The following is a 22,557-nucleotide window of genomic DNA, read 5'->3' on the forward strand; positions in this document are numbered from 1 at the left end:
CATGCTCAATGCATTCCTTTGAAGCTTAACTTCAGATTCATTTTTCAAAACATCAGACATGAGTTGTTTGACCTATTAAAAGATGGAGGATGAAGATCAAGTTTTGTGCTTGCAGCTGAAGAATTAATATCTGAAACTTTATTTTAGATTTTTCAGCTTCTACAATTTGGTATTTCTGTTCTGCCTCTGCAATTGTTTTGGTATTTCGTCTTCTCATCAGTCTCTGCAATTTGGTATCAGTTTTTGCAATTTGGTATTTCGGTTCTGTCTCTGCAATTGTTTTGGTATTTCGTCTTCTCATCAGTCTCTGCAATTTGGTATCAGTTTTTGCAATTTGGTATTTCTGTTCTGTCTCTGCAATTGTTTTGGTATTTCGTCTTCTCTTCAGTTTCTGAAATTTGGAATCAGCTTCTGCAATTTGGTATTTCTATCTGTCTCTGCAATTGTTTTGGTATTTCATCTTCTCTTCAGTTTCTGCAATTTGGTATCAGCTTCTGCAATTTGGTATTTCTGTTCTGCAATTTGGTATTAGCTTCTGCAATTTGGTATTTCTATTCTGTCTCTGCAATTGTTTTGGTATTTCGTCTTCTCTTCAGCTTCTGCAATTTGGTATTTCTGTTCTGCAATTTGGTATCAGCTTCTGCAATTTGGTATTTCTGTTCTGTCTCTGCAATTGTTTTGGTATTTCGTCTTCTCTTCAGTTTCTGCAATTTGGTATTTGAGTTAAGTTTCTGCAAGAAAAATAAAAAATTTGGAGTGATATTTTGTCTTCCGCTTCTGCAAAATCTGGTATTTCGACTTTCCTTCAGCTTCTGTCATGGCATCTACTACCAAAGAGATTGTTTGGTTACGTTGGTTACTTGCTGATATGAGAGTTTTCTTTTCTCATCCTACTTCTATGAATTGTGACAACCAGAGTTCTATTCAGATTGCTCACAACTCGATTTTTATGAGCGAACTAAGCACATTGAGATCGATTGTCATCTTACTCGTCATCATCTCAAGCATGGCACCATTACTTTGTCTTTTGTTCATTCTTCCTTACAGATTGCAGATTTCTTTACCAAGACGCATTCCATATCTCGTTTTTGTTTTCTAGTTGGCAAACTCTCGATGCTTGTAGATGCCGCATCGTGAGTTTGAGGGGAGATGTTAAGTAATATTTATCTAGTTTTATTTATTAAGGGTAGAATAGTATTTTCAGTTTAACCTATATATAATTTCTTTGTATTTAGGTTAACTTAAGCACTCATAATAAATATATCATTGAGAATTCTAGCCTCCTTTTATGTTTGATCTGAATTACTTTAACAAATATCACATGGAAGGATGAGATTATTTAGAAAATAAAGCTGAGTGACAAAAGTGAAATATGAGGAAGAGCACAGTAATCAACAATGAATTGACATGTCAAAGTTTACAGTCGTGAAAATGGTGGGGGGAAAATATGCAAGGAGAAACTCAGTTAGCCCTTAATCTATATGCTCATCATCAATGCAAATCCAATTTCATCGACCATGTCTCGTACATTTCACACATTCTCAATTGGATCCTTCTCTAGCGTGCATATTTTATAATTAACATGAGATGAGGAAAATATTTCCTCGGAAAGTCAACCGGTGACTTTGAATCCTGCAACGCCTGAATGTACAGGCAAATCAAAATCTTGAAAAGTGAATGACATGAGGAGAGAGATTCCCATTGGAAAAGATCCATCACCTCATTTATTCTGAAATACATGTTAACAAGTTTAAGAGATTCTATGTGAATAAATATCAAAATTGTAGCAAGAACGTGCGAATTTCCATGGGACCAAGTTCAACAACGAGAGTTGAACTATCAACAGGACCACCTCTAACAGGTGAAGGTTGCTCTCCGTTGTCTCCCTCAACCTTCCATGTCATCTTCTTCATCTCTGATTTCTCTTGGTTTGATGACAAGCTCATTTCCTTCAGCTCCTTAATCTGAAAGTTGAAACACCACTCAGCAACAAACATGAAAGAAGACAAAACACATTGCGCTGAAACAGATAGAAATATCCTTACTGCTTTTCCACTGAACATCTTCTTCAGTTCAACTTTAGCTAGTGTTGAATAAGCAGCATCTTCTCCCGCCTGACCTCATTTGCAGCATTGAAGAGGTTCGGATTAGAATTATTTGCAACTTAGCCGGGTTACTTCAATTCAATAAAATAAACACTATCATGAAGCAGGATAATGCTTGGTTCAAAGTTTCACATCTATCCTTGACAATGAGACAATCATCTTGGTTTCCAAGATTCAACATTCAGCAACCGGAAACGCTGAGGGTTCTTTCCCACAATCTTCCCTTTGTAAGGTTGAAGAAAGACAGGTCTATTCTTATACTTGGTGAAAGGAGTTATTCAATGTTCATCTTGCTTGTGTAAACACGGGTCTATTCTTATACTTGTTCTCATAACGGTGCTATTTTTTAGAGTAAATATGATGAGAAACTAAGCAACTAAGAAGTGGTTAACGGATGTCAGCAAGTCATTGCAGAGCAAAACAGAATGGCAAGGTGGAGTACACAGAGCATGAGTAATGAGCTCATTACCTCATATAAATGAGCCAGACGGAGAAGAACACTCCCATCATCCAGCTCCTGCAAGACAACGACAAGTGAGAAAGAACTACTCTTGAGCAATGTAATTGTTATTCTACAATAGGATGGCACCCTCACCTGAAGGGTTATCAAAGCAACATTTAGTGGCAAGCTGTAGCCGGAATCCATGGCAGTTCCTGTGGCCACATGAGATGCTTTCCAAGTCTCTTCCTTCTTTATAATCAATCAATTGCCAAATTAGGATCTAACAAAATTCATACGTATGGTTATTACAATGAGGGCATACCTCCTGTGTGAAAGCTGCAAGAAGTGGTGTGTAAATCTCTTGGCCAGTTGTTCGGCGCCAGACTGCTCCAGCCCCTACCTGGTTGATGCTCAAATAATAATTTCCTCTAATCTGAAAAAGAAAGTAGATTGATTGTAAGGAAAATGAGCATATGAAGCATTTATATCCTTAAGGTGCTTATCCGCAGCCCTTTATTTCATCCAAGAATGAGGTCAAGAAACTTAGAACAAGCATTTTCTCACAGCTGTCAGTTTCAACAACGCAGACCATGTACTTGTCAAGTAACAACTATGAAATTGTGGTCAGAATGAGAATGAGAAGTGTTCATCCAGGACTTCTAGAATATAAAGTTGCTACTTCATGGTAAATCATACCGTTAGTCCTTCACATTCATCTCCAATGCAAACACTTTCATCAAGGGCTTCATTAACTCCTCTGGAATCATCATGGAGAGTCCGCCTTGTGTATGAAAGGAACGACAATTAGTTTAGTATGTCCACAGATGAAAAGCATAGCGATTCTTGAGCATTGAAGAAAACATAATGTAACTATTTGAACCTATGAAGCATTAGTTCTAGTTGACCATCTTCAATGCTGGCTCCTCCAGTGGCACGATCAACCAAGACTGATAATTCAGATCTCTTATCCATCGTAAAAATTCCAAGGTTAAGCTGAAAAATTTCAAAAGGTATCGATATTATTTGTTCATTGACCTTTTTATGATGATTGATATGACAGATCACTTTCATCAATTTGGAAGGGGAAAAGAAAAGAACTAGACTAGCAATTTATAAGCAGTTGCTAAGTAATTGTCAAAATGAATCTGAATAACTGGATCTCTTAACAACGATCAATGTCCACAAAGACAATATGTTTTGCAAAGTTTCACACGTGAAAAACTGAATTTTCTGTAGGTTGATGCTAGCATAAAGAAAATTACTGGATAATAGTTTCCTGCAACAGGTTCATTGACTGAGAGGCTCCAGTCAGCTCTGTAGTCTCGAATCTGTGAAAAAATAATGATAGGTTAGATTAGAGAATACAATATCCTTAGTTACTAATGGAGGCTTCAATAAGAGAGAACAAAATGAACAGTTTAAAAAAGAGAACGTAGGTTGAGATGGATGGACCTCTGTGAAAAGCTGTTCATAAACCCAAAACTGACGTTCTTGAAGGCAATGCAGATTTATAATACATAACTTTGTATTCCAACCACTCATTGCTTGATGCATGCAATAAGGATGAGTGCAATTTATAATTGACAATCACAAATTTGATGTGTCTTTGCTAGCTCCTACTCGTGATCAAGTTGAGAATTCTTAACTTAGCATTATTTAATGTGCATGTTCTTCCACTAAGGATATATTGAGAGGTTCTGACATTGGAAAGAAACTATAGTGAGAGTTACCCGCTTTAGAAAGTCCCTTCCATTAGAATCAGTATAAAACACCTTTTCTGTGGCCATATTTGCTGTCATTCTTGTGATGACCTCTTTTCCAACACCATCTTCAAGGGGAATTGGGCCAATCTTCATGATTCAAAAACTTGTCAGGAATGCTTAGTGTGAATCTTGAGACAGATTTTTAACTTCTAGTTTACAGAAAGCAAGCAGCAACATTGGTAGGCAGAGCATTCTTAGTTACAAGAGTTGAATGTTATTGTGAAGAACAAGTCAGACTTTCACAAATGAATAATAAAAGCAGTTAGGATTCAGAAAATGTGACTTACAGTGTATTCAAGTTCTGCATGCTCTTGATCTTTGTAAACTCTTGTTACCTGATAAACAAATATAAACTAAAATTCCAGGGGAAAAAAAGAGCTAGTGGTGGAGGAAACATAAACCATAAAAATTTATGGATAAATGCTATAACAAAGTTCTCATCATATATTGTGAATGTTCTTGTCGGAACTCAAGCGCAAAATTTATGGTCAAAAGGATTTGATATTCAGTATCATAGTTATTAATATCCCATTTTAAAGAAAGAAAAAAAAATTATAGGGAGAGATGCCTATAGATGTTGACCTGGTAGATCCATGAATTAAATTGTTGGCGAACCTCATCAAACAGTGGTCCACGATGAACCTGCAGGGGCACCTGCAAATAAACAAAACAGTTTCAAAATAAATAAAAACATAATCAACTCATAAAATAGGAGCTAGAATTTAACCCTTTATTCTTGGGGTGTGGGGTAAGCACTACAAGTCCACATGATTTTTTTACTCATTTGTCATTTTAGTTTATACTCCACGCAAGAAAGGGTTGGTAATTTGTTAAGCATAAGAAAAAAGAACTTACTGATCTTGCAACAACATGGGGAGGGGAACCATCAGGCCTTAAGATATATGCACCTGAAGATTGCTGTATAAAAGATGGCACATCAGCAACTACTGCATCAATTTAGTCTCAGGTATAAAATCCTTATACAGGTTGGGAAGTCGCATACCATGCGCTCAGAGCTTGAACCATACCAAAAGTAGCTTTGCTGTATTGGCACATCAACCTAGTAAAATGTAACCAATTAATTATAAATGATGTCCAGTTTCACTGTCGTAACATCTCTTGATCTATATATTATTTTTCATTTCAGGATTGTCATTAAGAAATGATACAAGGTTCTATATTGTGAAGATTGATGTTACACAACAAAGAGCCAAAACTAAAACTAAATGATAAACGAACTAAAGGAATAGAAGCATATGCAGATTTCAAGCAAATTTTAAGACAAAAACATCTCTACATGAGTATTGGAATTTCCTTTTCCAAACTGTGGAGTTATTTGTAGGCATGCTTGGTAGAAAAGAAATTAGCTCCTGACAAGCATAATGTTTGCAGGCCGTAGAAGATTTCCCAGAAGAGTGACATGCATGATTGTGGTTGAATAACCACTGCACATGCCGGCTACTTTCAGAGTTAATATCATAAACTTGTAGTCAATTTATTTAAGAATTTCAGTATGTTGGCCACAAATACCAAAGTAAGAAGAAGATTTTCCTTCCCAAAACCTAAGAATTAATTTTAGAAGGTCCAGAAAAGAATGGAGCAGCTGGTAAAGAATGAATCAAAACCCATAAGGAAAGCCTATGCTGCCTCCATTCGTGAAGTGAAACAAGGTCCAAAAGAACAATCTGCCAAGCATTATAAACCTCTCATAGGAATAGTTAAAAAGTCTACCCCTGTTTTGGAATTATACATCCGTTTGAGTTGACCAGTCATTGAAGAAAAGGACATTTTCAAATTTCCAGATCCGATTTCAATGGTATCATTCTGTGGGCTGTCCATCACAGAGAGCCCGTTTCTTCTTTTCCCTGCATAGTTTTGTTATCCAGAAATGAAAAGGGTAAATTGAAAGAAAATAAAGAAACAAACTCAGTTTCATGTGTTTCTCTTCAGCAGATCAACCTTAGAAGAAATCACGTTAGTCTTAAGCAGGGTCGTAGAAGGAGAAAATAAAATCAAATGCTTACCTATCCCAGTAGCACTAGCAATAAAGTAGGTACTCCAACCGAGTGGTGGCACAGACACTTGAAAGTGCAGCCAATACCGGGGCACTTGAATGGATGGAAATCCATATGCCTTCAAATAAAAGTTTCTTAAGTTGCTTGTGGTATTATCCATGGTAACATATTGCGTCTCGATATGTTTTCCATAGGAATCAGCAACAACTAGATTAGGGTCATTAACCTGGTAGATATAGTTACTCAACAATTTTAGTGAAAGAATGAACTCTGGTCATAGAAAGAGAAAGGGAGAGGACATCTTCGAATCACATCGAACTCAATTTAGAAAGACTAGAAACTGCAGATTGATGCTGAAATTACTGAACAAGGAATGAAACACCCAAGATGACTTGACCGGATACTTCGAGCTGAACGTGCTTAACATCTAAGTCATGATCAGGACAGGTCAATGCATAACAAAAAAATATATAAATGAACTAGAATACAGGTTTTTCCTGCCTTTTAATCATTTATCCTAACACCTTGATTTGATTTCATCTACTAGTTGAATGAAATGAACCCATTTCCTCCTTTACAGTATCAACAACAAAACAAGATTTTACTTACCGGTATCCTAATAACATCAGTGCGATTCCATCCAAGAGCGTTATACAAAACCATGACCTAGAAATAACAAGTTTTACATAATGAATAGGATTCTGAGTTAAGTATTCATAAAGAAAAAGTAGAAGAATGTGAGATTACCAATCTCTTCCCATTTGCAATAGCTTCCTCTGTTGGTGGGCAGTAACTGATATTTAGTAATTGACACTGACAAAATTCAAAGAGGCAGCATCAGGCCAGGAGCATTAAATTGATCATCTAAATGGACATATTTGATAAAGATTGAAATTCAGTGGTGAAGACGTAAAGGAAATCCTCAAATAACGAAAGTGCGTTGCTTCTTCTCATGGCCTTAGTGCAAAACTATATTTTCATCTGAACAAGGAAGATCGATTAAGCAAATAACAAAAAGTACCTGACTAAAATTCAATGCTGGTTTTGCACATTGATCTCTTGATTTATTGCTAACCAAGCATGACAGAGCAGAACTCACACTAGCTTCTGCCTGTACATTAAGTTAACTTTGAGGAATAAAACTAACTAGCAACGATGAAGAACTAAGGATCAAGTAATTCAGAAGAGATTTTAGCTGCCCACCTCCAAGGCTCCAATAGCAAGGCGTTTTTCGTAGTCATTTGTAGTGTGTTGTTTGGCAGTGCCAGTGACACCATCATGGTGCTGTGCAATGCCTAAAGCATCTCCAAGTCTATATGTGTTGGGACCAGTGGATTTTTTCCCAACCAGGAACTCTAGTTGTCGTGCTGCCTGTTTTAGAAAGCAAAGAATTGTGTCAGTAAAACAGCAACATTCTACCGCCCAAAACGATAAAATTCAGCCAGAGTAGCCATTATAGATGTTTTCCTTTCTCCACAGGGTACTTCCATTTCCACCTGGTTCAAGCAAAATTAAAAGCAAGCTCTAATGTAAAAACTTTAGAACCAGATCGGAGCTTTTCTTAATATTTTTTCGAAACCACAAATCACCAAGACAAAGACGCTACTGACATACCAAATAATATCCACTCAGCTGACGAACATATCGCTTCAAGGCTGGGCGACTAGTAAAAAAGCCAGTCCAGTAGGCATTTTCCGTATCTGCATAACTGACCAAAAACAAGCATCAAGTGTGTGTACTCAACAGACTGATGTCTGATGAATAGGGGAAAAAAAAACAATAAGCTTTGCTTTTCTTACGGGAAATAATCATCAGTTTTCAGTGGCCAAGACTCATTTGCTGCATTTTTCACATCAGTGTAGATAGATGGTGTAGAATACAAAGCATTCACTCGACCATCCTGAAAGATCAATATGCTTAATGGAAGTTCAAATTGCATTTAGCATTTAATATCTTCAATTGCCTGTGCTGGGATTTTGGATTAATAAGAGTTGAAAAAGCATTGGACTACATTAGTTTCTTATCTTATCACAACTGCAAGAAACTTAAACAAGAGCTTTCTGGTCTTCCTACATCTAGTATATACCCTATAACACATGTCGTTAGCAATCTGATTGATGGGCTCACACTCTTTCTTTCTTATAAAATAGTAGTGATAGAGAGGTTCTTTGCGCATCTTCTGTGATTGTCCGACATTATATCTAACTGCGGGGAAAACCAAGTAGATTATAGGAGGTAAAAGGCAGGGTGAGAGGGAACAGCGCTTGGGAATTACACCACAACAAATTGCTTCTGTAGAGTTTTGGACTAAGCGCCTCTGGCAAGCATTATACATCAACAGTTGTTAAAAAGGCTTAGAATGATGAGATTCAAGAAATGTGTTTTCCTATTTCATATAAATATTACCTTGTTAACATAGTGAATTAATTTGTCCATCTGCTTGAACCAAGACTCAGCATATTGATACTGGAAATCATCACCCATGGTCCACATAATATGGTTTGTCCTTGTCACATTTGCCTGCATGATAAATGGTGGTATGATTCTATTATACATGGTCAGCTCATTTAGCAAAATGAAGTGCTTAACACCTGACTCCTTTGCAGCCATGAGAAGCACATAATTAGAGAGCAAGAGAGGAGTTCAAATTTTACTTGGGTCATAGCAGCATTTATAAAATCATTAACCCGCTGCTCAACATTGTAGTCATCTAAAAGGGGGTTGTCCTGCAATATGACATGCAATAGGCTAGGTGAAAGTTCAACAAGAAAGTTGCATAGTATTTGGAAATAGTAAGTAAACATTTGTAGTTTGTAGTTAGAACCTGGACTGGCACAAAGTCGTCAAATACTTCGAAATGAAAACCATTTGGGGGACTATAATGTACAGGAAAGGCATTGGCAAAAATCTGCAATCAGCCCAAACATGTGAATTGTCAACCCACGGACCATTTTCAATAAACAATGGATAGGTTGTTGTTAAGAACCTGAGAGGAAGAACCAAATGTCTTGGATCCACGCCATATAACTTCAAGAGCTTTATCATCTTTGCGCTTCGCTCTGTCCTGGTAATCAATCCTTGCAAAGTGTACAGAATCAAATCCAAGCTGAAGGAACAATATAACTAATCAAAATGTGTCCACTGTCAACCCATTGGAAAATAAGCCAACTTTAAAAAAAAAATAATAATCAGATGACAACAGTACATCAACTTTTGATAACGAAGGTTTTTATTTTATTTTATTTTGAGAATAATCGTTCTAATAAGATTCTACACCTCAGTCCCAAGAAGGTAAGCTTGCACTGCAGAATGTCCAAATGGATCAATCTGCCACCCAGCACGAGGAGTCTTGTTAAACTGCTCCTTTATTGCGCGGTGACCTAGAGTTGTTTGGTCAATCATGTCTATGTAATGACAAGTTGCTTCATCATGCATACACCAACCACCATTTCTGCAATTGAACACTTAAACGCTTGTCATTTCCATAAAAGAAATGCATGTTGTGCGTCCATAACTACCAAAAACGTTAAATCTCTCCCTCCCTACAAAAGCACATGAATATGCAGACACACTGAAAATTGCTTTATAACTACTGCATACACAAATTCCAATTGGCCAGCATCAACAAGTTTCCTCACTTGCTCTTGAATTTCCTCACTTTGTTCTACCCACCATCGCTGGAAAAAAGCCTACATATCATGCACATTCAGCTTTGTTAGATTATTGTAACCGCATATGTACTGGATAGCTTGACAAGGGAAAAAGGGAGAGAGAGATAAAAAAGACATGAGAGAATTTCACATCAAATGGCAAGATATCGTGCTAGTAAACAGCAGGAGCTGCCAAACAGCCCTGGATTAGTCCAAAGATTTGGGTACTCCACTGTGAAGTCAATCAACTTCCATAGGAGATCCAACTTCTAGTTAGAGAGAAGAAGAAAACAAAAATTGTAAGTTTCTATATTGACGATTGAATCTTATGATAATCAAGATATAACTCTTCCAAGCCCTATTTTCTTCGTAGCTTGAATGAAATTTCAGAATCAGCTAATATGTCACAGTTATCCTTAACTATAAAACTAATTCATAGAACAGCATTTGATGTATGAATTCTCAGAAAGTCTAACAACGCAGAACTGCATTTAGGATTCCTATAAAAGAGTAGTGTATCCTGCACATAGCATATCATACATCGGTTGTTTGTGCAGAAAAAGCAATTGATTGAAGTTAGAACTTGTAAATAATATTCCAGGAACAACGAAAACAAAATATGCAAAAGGGATTCCATGAATCTAGTATTAGACTAAAGACCAAGCAGGAAAAAAGAAAAATCTTCATTTCATTACCATTTCAACAAAAACAAACTTCCTATTGGAATCTCGACGCAATGATTCCACCACTGAATCCAGCACATTCTCAACACAAGCACCCTGCCAAAGAACGGTAACGAAGTCAAACATGAAAATCAATCCCTTTAAAGAAAACCATAAAATCAATCAGAAGACAAACAGATTAGAACCTGAATACTGTTATTTGATCCAACATAGTATTGATCAACAGTCTTTAACCAACCAACATCATCATGTGAATGTGGTACCAAATGGACATTCAACTTTCCTGGCACAACTCCACCTCCAGTATTGTAATCCACATAACCACCATTAACTACTGTACCATGCAAGCCAAAAACAACCACGAAAGCAATAAGAACCCACCCATCAAACCATGTCAAATCCCTCTCAAGCTTTTCCATTTCAACCCCAACAAATTCTAAGCATGAAAGGTTGTCTTTCTGTTTTCTTTTGTTTTTTAAAGGGTCCAACGTATTCAGCCAAAGGAATGTTTTACTTATGGCATGTAAAGACAATTCTTTTCCTTGGTCTTATCTTCTCCTGCATTTCCTTGCCGGCCTAGTAGCTGTAAAGAGTCAAAGGAGTGAAAGGAGTCTTTATAAGGAAATGAAAAGGAGGGAGAGAGAGATAGATTTTTACTGTGGAATCTCATATGAAATTTTGATAGCTAAAGCTCGAATTGAAAGGTCATCGAGTTTACCTAATAATAAATTCCAAGATTTAAATTAAATTAAAAATCGAAAACAAAACTCAATTTTTATTTTTAAACTTTATTTCTTTACTATTTTATTCTTGCACTTAGTGTTTACATCATTCACTTTTATTTATATTCCATCACATCTACATGGTGTTTAGGATGAATTAAAAATTAATTTTATAAAAAAAATTAATTTATTGTAAAAAAAAAACAAGGAGTCAAATTAAAAAAACAAAATCAGGCATTTCATTTATGTTGTTCAAAAGATATAAAAAACTACAATTTTATCTATGAAGTTTCAAATCTTTACATTATTAGGTATAGAATTGTATGTTTACATCATCAATTTTATTTTATTTGAGTGTTGATCCCTATATATTAAAGGAGAAGAGAAAAATCATTTGATTGATTATATTTCAACAATTAAAAAAAAACTTATATTAATGTTAAGGGGATTCATCTTAAAGAGTAGAGTTCTATGAAGGTGGTTTAGAACTTTTAGTAGCTGAAAAAAATGAATTCAAACTTGTTTTTCTTGAATAGATTTAATTTTGTTTTTGGATCGATTTTTATTATGTTTTGGATAAAAATATTAGATTTGGATTTTTAGGATTTTTTTTAAAAGTGTTTTTAAATAAAAAAAAAGATTGAAAATGAGATTTTTAGATTAAGAACACAAAAACCAACTTTCTAGCTAGAATTTGAATTAGATGACAGCATGTGGTACATGTTATCTATTTTATTAAAAAAATATGATAGTGATGTATTGTTTGTTAATTTAAAAAAATAAATATTTAGACATTACTGGGCTTTGTTCTTTTAGCCAAGGGCGCTGGCCTAGTGTCTTATTTTTTATATATATTACCCTCTAGTTTTTTAAGGTTTTTTTTTATCAAATTCAATATAAATCAAATTAAAATGTTATTTTAGTTATTATCAAAAATTTTAATAGTTCTTAAATTAGATTATATTTTTTCATGATAATTTTAACTACTACTTTGTAAAATATATGTTTTTGTAAATAAAAAAATACATTAATAAGAAAATGAGAATTGCCCTAATAAAATATATTTTCTTTAGAATAGAAGAAAATAAAAAGTTGATTTTAAAAAGCCTCACGGTATAGATGGAGCAAAAAATTAGGATATATACCCGCAACAAAGCACGTATATATCCATTTAGGGAGAAATTAGGCAAATTAACTTAATTTGCTAACTAATAATATCCATTTGAGGAGAAATTAGGTGAATTAACTTAGGTGAATTAACTTCATTTGCTAACTAATAATATCCATTTGGGGAGAAATTAGGTGAATTAGCGTAGGTAAATTAACTTTATTTGCTAACTAATAATATCTATTTGGGAAGAAATTAGGGAAATTAACTTTATTTGCTAACTAATAATATCCATTTGGGGAGAAATTAGTTATAATATCCATTTGGGAAGAAATTAGGGAAATTAACTTTATTTGCTAACTAATAATATCCATTTGGGGAGAAAATGAGGGATAAATGTTGATTTCTTGCCTCGCTAACATTTTAAGTAATTCCACTGGATCATGATGTACAAGTGCTATTATTGGATTTTAAAGAATAAAACAAATTCATGGCTAGATATCGTAGAAAGAGAGCTAAAGAAAATAATGATAGTCAATTCCCTAGAATGGGGATATAACAAGGAGATCAAATACCAATAAAATAAAATATCAAATGATAAAATAAAAGGAATAAAAGATAAAAAAAAAAAAAACAATTGAGAGAATAAAGACCATTTTCAAATTTCATTCAGACAGAACATATGGAAACGCTCAATGCTGACAATTAGAATGTAACCCTAGAGAAAACGAGAGAGAGAGAGAGAGAGAGTGTGTGTGTGTGAGAGAGAGAGAGAGAGAGACAGAGAGAGAGAGTAAAGCATTCACCCCATACATATCATTATGCGAAAGAACGAAACAAAATCAGATACAAATTACAGTTTCCTTCATTTGGATAATGAAACAATAGAAAGAACATTTCGATGTTCTTCGGCCATCATCGTATAATGTCTGTCCTTCTAGTGCCCTCTCAAGATTAAACCGTATAATGAAAACATGCATGTACACAACCAGAATAAAGGGCTTTCGGACCTTCAAAAGTCAGCTAGAAAGCGTGATGACTGGTAAGCTTTAATAGACCGGTTTAATGCCCTTAAGAATGGAAGCATCTCTCCAAAAGCTGACAACAGATCCTGAAATGGGTAAAATTCAGAGACTAAAACCTGGCATGAGAAAGCAATGTAGAAATATCACTTCTCCTCCTTTGGCTCTTTGTCTTCATCCTTCTTCTCTTGGGGCTACAAAACATACAAATGGGGCAAGCAAAAATACAAATGCTATTAGAAAACATGGGCATCATAAAAATGTCATCACATTTTTTACTTTAAATGAGAAAGATACAAATCTATATTGATCACACTTTTCAATCAGACTTGGACGGCAGGTGAAAAGTCAAAAGACAACAGGTCATGCTATTAGAAAATCATCACATTTAATTGGAAAATATATTACGTAGAGAAGCGCTTTTTCCATTAAGCTTTGCAGGGGAGAAAAACTTGGAAAGCATTTTTACCAGCTCAACGTTTTATCTTGAAAACATGAAAAAGAAGAAAAGTGTGAGACCGTGTTTGATCACAGTTTATTTTCCATGTTCCATGATTCTTAAAAAATTAGAGTGATAGTGCAGGAGAGTTCTCCCTTGTTTTTATGGTTCAACTTGTTTAAAAGCCTAATTAGCATTGCATTTTAACAGTGTTTGAGGGTGTTTTGAAAGTGTCTTTCCCTCACAAAAAACTTCACTCGATGTTTTTTTTTTATTTTATCGTTTTTCAATAATTTTAATATATTAATATCAAAACAAAAAAAACATAAAAAAAAATCATTTTAATATGTTTCCAAACAAAAAATACTTTTCAAAATTATCTTACACCACAATACTAAACATGCACTAAGTGAATATTTGTTTTGCATTATAACCTGTTTTTCAAAGTGTTTTTCGCATGAAAAAATATTAACATAATGCTTTTAGGTGTTTTTGAATAATTTTAATGTGCTAATATCAAAAATAAAAAAAATCTAAAAAATTTATTTTAATACATTTTCAATTGAAAAATATTTTTGAAAAGTACATTACACTATAATACCAAACACACGCGAAAATGCTTTTCAAATTGGTTTTTAACTTAAATAACATTAAATTAATTTTTTTTTGGTGATTTTCAATTATTTTAATATGGTAATGTAAAAAATTAAAAAAATCATTTTAATATATTTTCAATTAAAAAAAACTTTTTAAAAAAACTTTGTACTGCATCACCAAACGCATTATATTATTATGCAAGAGGCCCACCATGCCTTCCTAAATAACAAAAACTTCTTACTTTATATTAACAACAGACAATTTTTTGAATAATTTTGCTTTCGTTTAATGTCGGATCAGCTGTCTGGTCTTTGATATTTGGGTCTAAAGTTTTCTTGCATCTGCTGTCCCTGATGATTGGGCGGGCATGGTTATAATTATAGTTATTTTTTAAAATGTTTTTTATTTTAAAATATATTAAAATAATATTTTAAAAAAAAACAATCATTTTTAAAATGATCTAAAAACACTAAAAAAATATTAATTTAAAATAACAAAAAAAATAAAAAAAATTAATTTTTTTAAAAACACTTTTAAAATATAAAAACAAACAGGCTCGAACACCTTAGTCTATATAGTAAAATATGGAAAGCGCGATAGAACCATTGATTGTTGCACATGTTACTAGCTCAGATTGAACTGAAGTTTCTGGTAGTCTAGATAATTTCAAATAATATGATGGAATTTAGTAGAGGAGGGGATCTGAGTCATCAAGATAAAGTTGGGTATTATTTTCTCTGTTTCTTTGCCATCTAAAACATGCTTTGCAAGTAAAAAAGGATTATTAATTTAACTTGGCATGATGTCTCTAAACATCGATTGAATTTAGGTTTAGATAAGATGAAAAAATTGTTCGGATTAAGTGCAAGAGACTAAGATGAACAAATTGCGTGCAAAAGGTCTAGTTCAATAGCAATGTCGAACAGAACTAGGTTGCCTTAGAGCTCAATTAGCATGCCAGTACATCCTTAATCTTAGAAAACGGAAAGCAAGTGTATGTTGAATAACATTTTCATTTTTCCATAATTCTATAAATTGGGTTCTAGAAATTGCATTATTAATAAGGCTGGTGAAAATTTAGAAGCTGTTTCCAAGTTAAGTCCCTATTCCTTATGGAGTTGTATCTAGACTGCTGCACATACAGATCTAGGGGTAGAATTATTTAACAAGCTCATAAATGTAGAAGCATGTAGTTAAAAAAGATTTTTAGCAGAGAAATTGTCAAATTAGCCTGAGCATACGCTGCTCATTGAAGTCGTTATTAAAATCTGTTAACCTGAAAGTTCAATGAATTCACCTTGGATTGGCTTTGCATGGAAGCAAGCAAATCTTTAACTGAAGGATTGTTTGGATCAACGCCTGGAAGCTGCAGAAACAATGAACTAATTAGGTATCACCAAATTGAGAAATTTTCCCATTTTGTTGTTGGATAAAGATGAAAATAATAATTTGCAAATTGAAGAAGACATACTGATGCTAGGATGGAGGACACAAAAGATTGATTAGCCAACAATTTACTTATATCTATCTGGCTTGATGAATCCCTTAAACTGTCCTGCATAGGTAATTGAATACCTGCAAGCAGCAGAGACCAGGCACTTAACATGAATAAATAAGGAAACAAATTTGAGCATTGAATAGTTTCATCTAGTTCCTTGCCATAAATAAAGAAGACCAGGAAAAGCAGAAAATACATCCACCTATCCATAAACAATAAAATTGCTCCATTGAGTATAAGGGCTCACCTAGTGCCAACTTTGGGTCATCCGTGGTTGCCTCAGACATATCCATATCTCTCACATCATGACTAGAGCCAGGGCCATCCATCGACATTGCAAGAGCCTGTTGTAGCAGAGAATTCTCCCCATCCTGTTATCAGTTAGAAGTTAGTGCACATAGAGCAGGTTGATTATGCCCATGCCAGTGGTGTCAAGCATCAGCAAGCAATAAAGATTGCAAAAACAACCAAAGAAATGACAGGAAGACATCGAGTTACAACCGGATTTTAACAAGAAAATGCTCCTTTTAGAAGCAGCACTCCCATCTGTTCTTGCAACAATACAAGACCATAAGAAATGTAAAGCTCTCCTCCATTTACAATCATCATATTGATGCACAAAAAACAACACAAGAAAGACAGCGAACACATGCAACACAAAATTATGCCGAATGGTGTCACCACATACAAATCCTAATTCAAAATTTTATTAGCAATCCCCTGAAATACAAACTAAACAACCCTATTTATACTAGTTCTAGACCTAAACTGAATAAGAAAAAATATCTAAGGAAAATAAAATTCCTAAACTAAATAGGAAGAATAAAAACACCATAAAGGAAAATATTTTCCTAAACTATATAGAAATAACAATAATTAAGGAAACAAATAACTTCCCCTAAAATTCCTCCTGCATCACATGTTTATCCAGAGCTAACAAGTTTAATACACGTTTATCCAGAAGTTAACAAGTTTAATACATTGAGAATTCAAAGAGCCCCGCGTAAGCTTAGTCTGATAGGTCATGGGTTCAAGAAGAGCCCCACATGTCAAGTCAGATAGGAAGATGCCAGAATAAAATGACACAAGCAGTAGCTTAGAAACCATGTATTATAAAAGCCATTGACTAACAAGCACGTCGCAGTAACAAGTGCATAAATCAAGTGCTCAACACTGCAATCAGAAGTAAGCAGCATTAAAGGTTGAGAGAAAAAATCACACCAACCATTAACTCATTTTTTTTATTGTCAGCGTCAGGAGCTGCAACACTGTTATTTTCAGTCATTGTTGCATCCCGTGAGCTAGATGGTTGTTCCCCTGCTTTTTCTTGTTTAGTAGCCTCCTCCGCTGCCTTTTTAGCAGCTGCTTCTTGCCTGGCCCTCTCCTCTTCCATTGAAACTCTAAGAGCAAGCGCCAGTTCAGGATCAAGATTGGGATCCACCCCAAACTCAAAACCAGAGACACCATCAGCGGCGGCAGCTGCTGCTGCAGCAGCAAAACCACTCCCACCTTCCCCATCCCCAGTGAAGATAGGTGTACTGACATTCAACAAGGAGGAAAAAAGCACTAATTAGATAAACAATGAGCCGATCATTGTTGCCGTGTGGACAATAATGTAGTTTACTTGACATTGAACAAAAAAAGAAGCAAGGAAGATAGAATCCTTACTTTATAAGCACGTCAGAAAGAGCACTTGGACCAGGGGGGACATGAACAATATGGCTGGTGTCATTACTGTTCACAGCAGCAAGAAGTGCTTCCAGTTTCTCTGCCTTCCCGTCACCTTCTTCACCAAAATCAACAATATCAAGTGCTACATTATTCTTTTTCAACTTTCTTCCAATCATCTCCAATACCTTCTTGTCATGTTTGATGGGACTGTAAAGACCAATTTTGTTTTGATAATATTGTGAACACTGGAAAATAATGGATTGCGAGAGACACCAGAAGGCACTAGGAAACATACCTTCCAACAAAGACAATAATCCTTTGTTTCTGCTTTTTATTTTGACGATGCTTGAGAGCCAATTGAGCCACCTGTATACCAGCAACCAAGTTCACCTCACCACCTATTTCTAGACCTAAATTAAGAGAACATATGGTTCAATATAGCTCTAGACATTAAGATGGAAAAACTGAAAGTGATACTCATGAAACTATTCAGCTGAAAGATTTGTATTAGAAACTTCAAAAATGACCAAGTAAAAGATATTGTATGTGGGATGTACTTTTGGCATTTACTAGGGCACCAAGTTCCTAAACAGGTTTTAGCGTTGTCTCCAGACTAATTTTGGTGTCTTAATTCTTACAACTCTTACAACTATCGATCATCTTAATTCTTAGCCAAGTCCTTTGGATCTTTTAACCTGATCATAAATATTTACTTCAAGCTTCCTTCAATTATTTTTTTTTTTAAATCCTAACATGTTTGGACGAATTTAAACCATGATATCCAAGTAAAGGATAACAGAGAATCAATACTTCAGAAATTACTTCTAGGAGAAACACCAATCGGTTAGAGTGTACATGAGAGTAGAATGAACTGACAACAAAATACTGCCACCTGGTCAGAGAAAGCTTTGTGCTAGTCCTATAAAACTGTGTGTTCTCAGCTACAAACAATGGTCACTACTGCACTTCACAAGGTAACCTTAAGCAAACAGCCTCAACCATTCATCCTTCAAGGTAAACAGGAGGGCACCAGAGAGGAGCAAATATATAATGCAGGAGGTAAGATGAAGAAAAACAAAAACAAAACGCCAACAAAGTATAGGTCTCCCCTTATTTTTCCTCAGCACCAACTCTTGCCATTAGCTTAGCAGTTGGCCTCATCAGTGGCAAAAATATGGTTTCATGCATGTCAATTGTGCAACAAATCAACTTTGAATTACTGTAAAATGAGATGATTATATGTCTATGACTAAGAGCATGCTTATTCTCTCGATCCGAACCTAAAATAATTGAGGAGTTCCCTCCTACACCCATTAAGCCTTCAGCTTATAAGAGCTGACTCTTTTAAGGGTTTAACGATAATCCAACTTCAGACCCAAGGGGCAACTGTCCTTTACCTATGAGGTGATTTCCAGTAATAAACTCCAAGTTTCAAAATGCCATCAGCATCAATCATGAATCACATCTTCAGAAGTGACCATATAAAAAATCCTTGACTAATAAGGGGATTGATTCTAAGAAACAAATTTTGTCCACCCAAGCTCAACATATATTATCTGCCTAATTAGAATACTTGATCCACACTTGCAAAAGAGCCGTGTGATATACAATACTTCAGGTATTTCTTGATGTAGTTGCTCATTACCTATCCATTTCATTTAATAAGCACAAATTTGATACCAAAACACTAACTAGTAGCACAAGATTAACTAATAACGACCTTATCCAAGCAAATTCTAGCAGATATAAACTAACCATGCATGCAAGCTAAGATCTTGCCAAGGTCACTAGTAGGTGTAACCAAAACACGAACCCCTTTTCCAGCCATAGTAAGAATTCCAACCGTGTTCTCTGGATTCGACTGCAAAACATAAACCCAACACATCCATTCAAAAATCTTTCTTAAACCGCAAAGATCACACACACTAGCTCCAATCACATAAAAATAAATCAGCAAAAAAAAAAAAAAAACAAATTCCTTTTTCAAACCCGAAAATCATATTTTCAAAACAAGTTAAGCAGCATTAACACAAATCTTGAAATCCGCATTCCATACCAAAAAGTAAGTCCAAGGTTTTTTACTACAGAAATCTTGGAATCCTCTTAAACCCCCAAAAGAACAACTGGCAGAAACCTTGGAATCCTCTTAAACCCCCAAAAGAACAACTGGCAGAAACCTTGGTTTTTTACTAAGATTTTTCTACATGAACCCACAAAAAATAACCTACTAAAAAGCTCAAGAATTCTTAATTATATCGTTAAGCTTAGAACTTTTGAAGTGAGAGAAAAAGAGACCTGAGTTTTAGCTCCACAAATGAGATTAACAGCATCTGATAGAGCTTGAAATCTTGACGGAGAGTAATCACCGTTTCGCATCCACTCTGAATTATCGATACAAACCATTGTTGCCTGTAATTAAACATTTGAAATTAATTACAATAACTAAGAATCCTTAATTGGTTTGATTTGAGAGATATTTGGGTTTTTCTTCGAGGGTTACCTCGAGAACCATGGTTACGGGGGGGGGAGAGGGCTACTCGTCGTTTCGGTTTATGAGAACAGCAGAGAGATGGGAGAGGAAACAGAGTTTACTTGTGAAAGGGGACACTGGGATTAAAGTGTGGTCGCTATTATTCACGTTGCCGTCGTGTCAGTTCCTCATTGGTTTATATGTTCGAAACATTATTACTTGAGCAAGACCCAGAAATGACGTCAATCTGAGTAGTGCCAGTGAAAGACGATATAAAAAGAAGTCAAAGCTAGTGGTCAACTTCTTAGTCCTCAGTGAAAGACGATATTTCAGATTTTATGCAAGGAAGATATTGTTTTGGGCTGATTTGATTTGATTATGTTGAACTTTATTTTTTCTTGTTCTTTTAGTAGTTTTTAGAACTTATTAATTTTAGTTTGGGTCTTTGATATAAATTGGATTTATGACTACCTAAGAGTCATTTTTTAGGACTTGTATTAGGTTTTAGACATGTCTTAGCTGGATTATAACTTGAGCTTTTGGTTTACAATTCAAAAATAGATCTCTTAGGATTATTATACGTTGAATTACATAAAGTTTTATTTGCAATAAACTTCGGTAGCTTTTGAATTTAAATGATATTAGTCTTTTGTTTTAATGCAACATAATAAAGATTGAATCAAAATTCATTGATAACACTTTTAAACTTTTTTTTAGGGGGGGTGTGGTGGGTACCATAACATCAAAATATTAAGTTTAGAGTTATTTGGACATTTATTTTTTAGTTTCAATTCTGATTGTTTAAATTGCATAACGAGTCATATTTGTGTCAAGATATGAAATCATGTCTTGCTACTATTGAAATAAACCTAACCATTATACTAAAGTTGGGATATTTAGGGCTTAATAAATGGAGGGGGGGTAAAGTCATTTTTCATTGGTTTCACATTTGATTTATTTTGTCTTCAAAAATATTTATATTTCATATGAATTTGTTTGCTACTTGTGAAATTATAATTGTAATTTTTTACTTTCTTGTTTTCATATATTCCTTTTTCTTGAGTCAAAATTTATATTTGGGTTGCATTAATAAGTTGTTCTATGTGGTTGTGTTGAATCTTAATTTTGAAAGGACACAAGCTGAGTGGAAAAAACGAAATGAGCGTCTTAAAATGAAAAGCTTTAATAGTGTGAAACACGAAAAGTATGAGGATATATTTTACCTGCTATTTTAGAAAGTTTCATTGTCCAAAAAAAGTTCAATTGGGGTTGGGGTGGCATTAAAGGTGGTTGCTATGAGTAATTGTCTTTTCAAGTTTAGCAAAGATTCCATACTAAACAAGGAAGATAAAGAGGTGGCAGTAATGGAATACCTTCCGTATTGTTTTTTTTTTTCTTGTTTTACAAGAATTCCCTAATCTACAAGGAAAATAATAGGCGACTACTTATGAAAGACAAGTCAACATTATTTTATTTTGTAGGCAACAATTTAAGGGGAATTATTTTAGTAATTAAAACAAAAGGTTTCTTAGTTAATTTAGGGCATAAATGGTAGCAACACAATCTTATCTCTACTAAGATATTGATTTCAATTGTAAAAAATATCTTATGCGATTTGTTTTGGATTTGATTTAATTATGCTAAAATGTATTATTATTTGGGGTTTTCTTGTTTTTTTATTAGTTTTTAGGACTTAATAATTTCATTTTAAGGCTTTGTTTTAAATTGGGTTTATGACAGCTCAATAGTCATTGTTTAGGACTTGTTTTAGGCTTTAGGAATGTTTTAGCTTAATTATAGTTTTGGATTTTGTTTTACATTTCAAACAAGATCTATTAGGGTTATTATATGTGGAACTATATAAGATTTTCATAGCTACAAATTTTGGCATCCTCTGAATTTGAATGATATTATTGTTTTTGTTTGATGCAACACATTTTTTACTTTGGGTACAACTAACTTTACAGTGTACTTTTATATTTTGGGTTCCTGATTCTTTATAATCAATGGGCCTAAATCAATTCAAATACCTTTGGTTTTCTAGTACAAGGTTATCTTTGGGTTAAGGTTTTATCTTGAATCTAATTTTTAGTTTTTCAACATTGCGTGAATGTTACTTGTGGATTTTTTTTATCTTTATATCCACGATATTCATATTAGTTGTGGTATTGGTAGAAAGGTTGGTGGTTGGTAGATGCATTTTAAAATAACACGTGGGCAGGAGATTAATATTAATAAGAAAGAATGGACGTTATATTGATAGCTTGTAAGCAAGTCATTTTTCCTTATGGTACATGTTTGGAAATTGACAAGATGTTAGGTTGAGGTCAAAATAGTTGCAATGAAGATATTTAAGGTTTTGTGGATAAAGT

At 34.4% G+C, this 22,557-nt stretch overlaps 2 protein-coding genes across 3 annotated transcripts; both read right to left on the minus strand.

The window, feature by feature from the left end:
• Nucleotides 1-1,465: 1,465 nt before the first annotated feature.
• On the minus strand, nucleotides 1,466-11,252 carry LOC133673173 (alpha-mannosidase). Of its 2 annotated transcripts, XM_062093864.1 has the most exons (29): nucleotides 10,844-11,252; nucleotides 10,671-10,754; nucleotides 9,926-10,014; nucleotides 9,602-9,776; nucleotides 9,312-9,431; nucleotides 9,150-9,233; nucleotides 8,980-9,051; nucleotides 8,732-8,845; nucleotides 8,125-8,225; nucleotides 7,940-8,033; nucleotides 7,529-7,696; nucleotides 7,347-7,436; nucleotides 7,073-7,138; nucleotides 6,935-6,991; nucleotides 6,335-6,551; nucleotides 6,042-6,175; nucleotides 5,314-5,370; nucleotides 5,166-5,228; nucleotides 4,893-4,964; nucleotides 4,598-4,645; nucleotides 4,278-4,397; nucleotides 3,810-3,875; nucleotides 3,428-3,540; nucleotides 3,244-3,328; nucleotides 2,870-2,980; nucleotides 2,701-2,796; nucleotides 2,575-2,622; nucleotides 2,046-2,114; nucleotides 1,466-1,964 (listed from the first exon to the last, which is right to left on the minus strand). In XM_062093864.1, exons 1-29 carry the CDS (start codon nucleotides 11,075-11,077, stop codon nucleotides 1,776-1,778), a joined length of 3,036 nt encoding a protein of 1,011 aa, XP_061949848.1. In that variant the 5' UTR covers nucleotides 11,078-11,252; the 3' UTR covers nucleotides 1,466-1,775. The 2 variants fall into 2 exon arrangements, with proteins under 2 accessions (XP_061949848.1, XP_061949849.1); XM_062093865.1 differs by lacking the exon at nucleotides 10,844-11,252 and having other exon boundaries at nucleotides 9,964-10,014; nucleotides 10,671-10,757.
• A 2,025-nt stretch (nucleotides 11,253-13,277) lies between these two features.
• On the minus strand, nucleotides 13,278-20,361 carry LOC133673174 (26S proteasome non-ATPase regulatory subunit 4 homolog). Its single transcript, XM_062093866.1, has 10 exons — nucleotides 20,216-20,361; nucleotides 20,011-20,124; nucleotides 19,471-19,576; nucleotides 18,011-18,125; nucleotides 17,713-17,922; nucleotides 17,270-17,582; nucleotides 16,292-16,415; nucleotides 16,018-16,121; nucleotides 15,844-15,912; nucleotides 13,278-13,704 (listed from the first exon to the last, which is right to left on the minus strand). The coding sequence occupies exons 1-10, from the start codon at nucleotides 20,225-20,227 to the stop codon at nucleotides 13,657-13,659; spliced, it is 1,215 nt and encodes a 404-aa protein (XP_061949850.1). The 5' UTR covers nucleotides 20,228-20,361; the 3' UTR covers nucleotides 13,278-13,656.
• Nucleotides 20,362-22,557: the final 2,196 nt, after the last annotated feature.

The sequence above is a fragment of the Populus nigra genome, chromosome 14 (genome assembly GCF_951802175.1).
Source record: "Populus nigra chromosome 14, ddPopNigr1.1, whole genome shotgun sequence".
Lineage (NCBI taxonomy): Eukaryota > Viridiplantae > Streptophyta > Magnoliopsida > Malpighiales > Salicaceae > Populus > Populus nigra.

Coding starts and splice junctions, on each gene's coding strand:
- LOC133673173 (XM_062093864.1), bottom strand. CDS start 11,077: ATGGAAAAGCTTGAGAGGGATTTGACATGGTTTGATGGGTGGGTTCTT. Junction 8,226..8,731: donor TAATTCACTATGTTAACAAG/GTAATATTTATA, acceptor TTGATCTTTCAG/GATGGTCGAGTGAATGCTTT. Junction 6,552..6,934: donor CTGATGTTATTAGGATACCG/GTAAGTAAAATC, acceptor TATATCTACCAG/GTTAATGACCCTAATCTAGT.
- LOC133673174 (XM_062093866.1), bottom strand. Junction 18,126..19,470: donor GATCTTAGCTTGCATGCATG/GTTAGTTTATAT, acceptor CTCTTAATTTAG/GTCTAGAAATAGGTGGTGAG. Junction 16,122..16,291: donor TGACCCAAAGTTGGCACTAG/GTGAGCCCTTAT, acceptor TGCTGCTTGCAG/GTATTCAATTACCTATGCAG.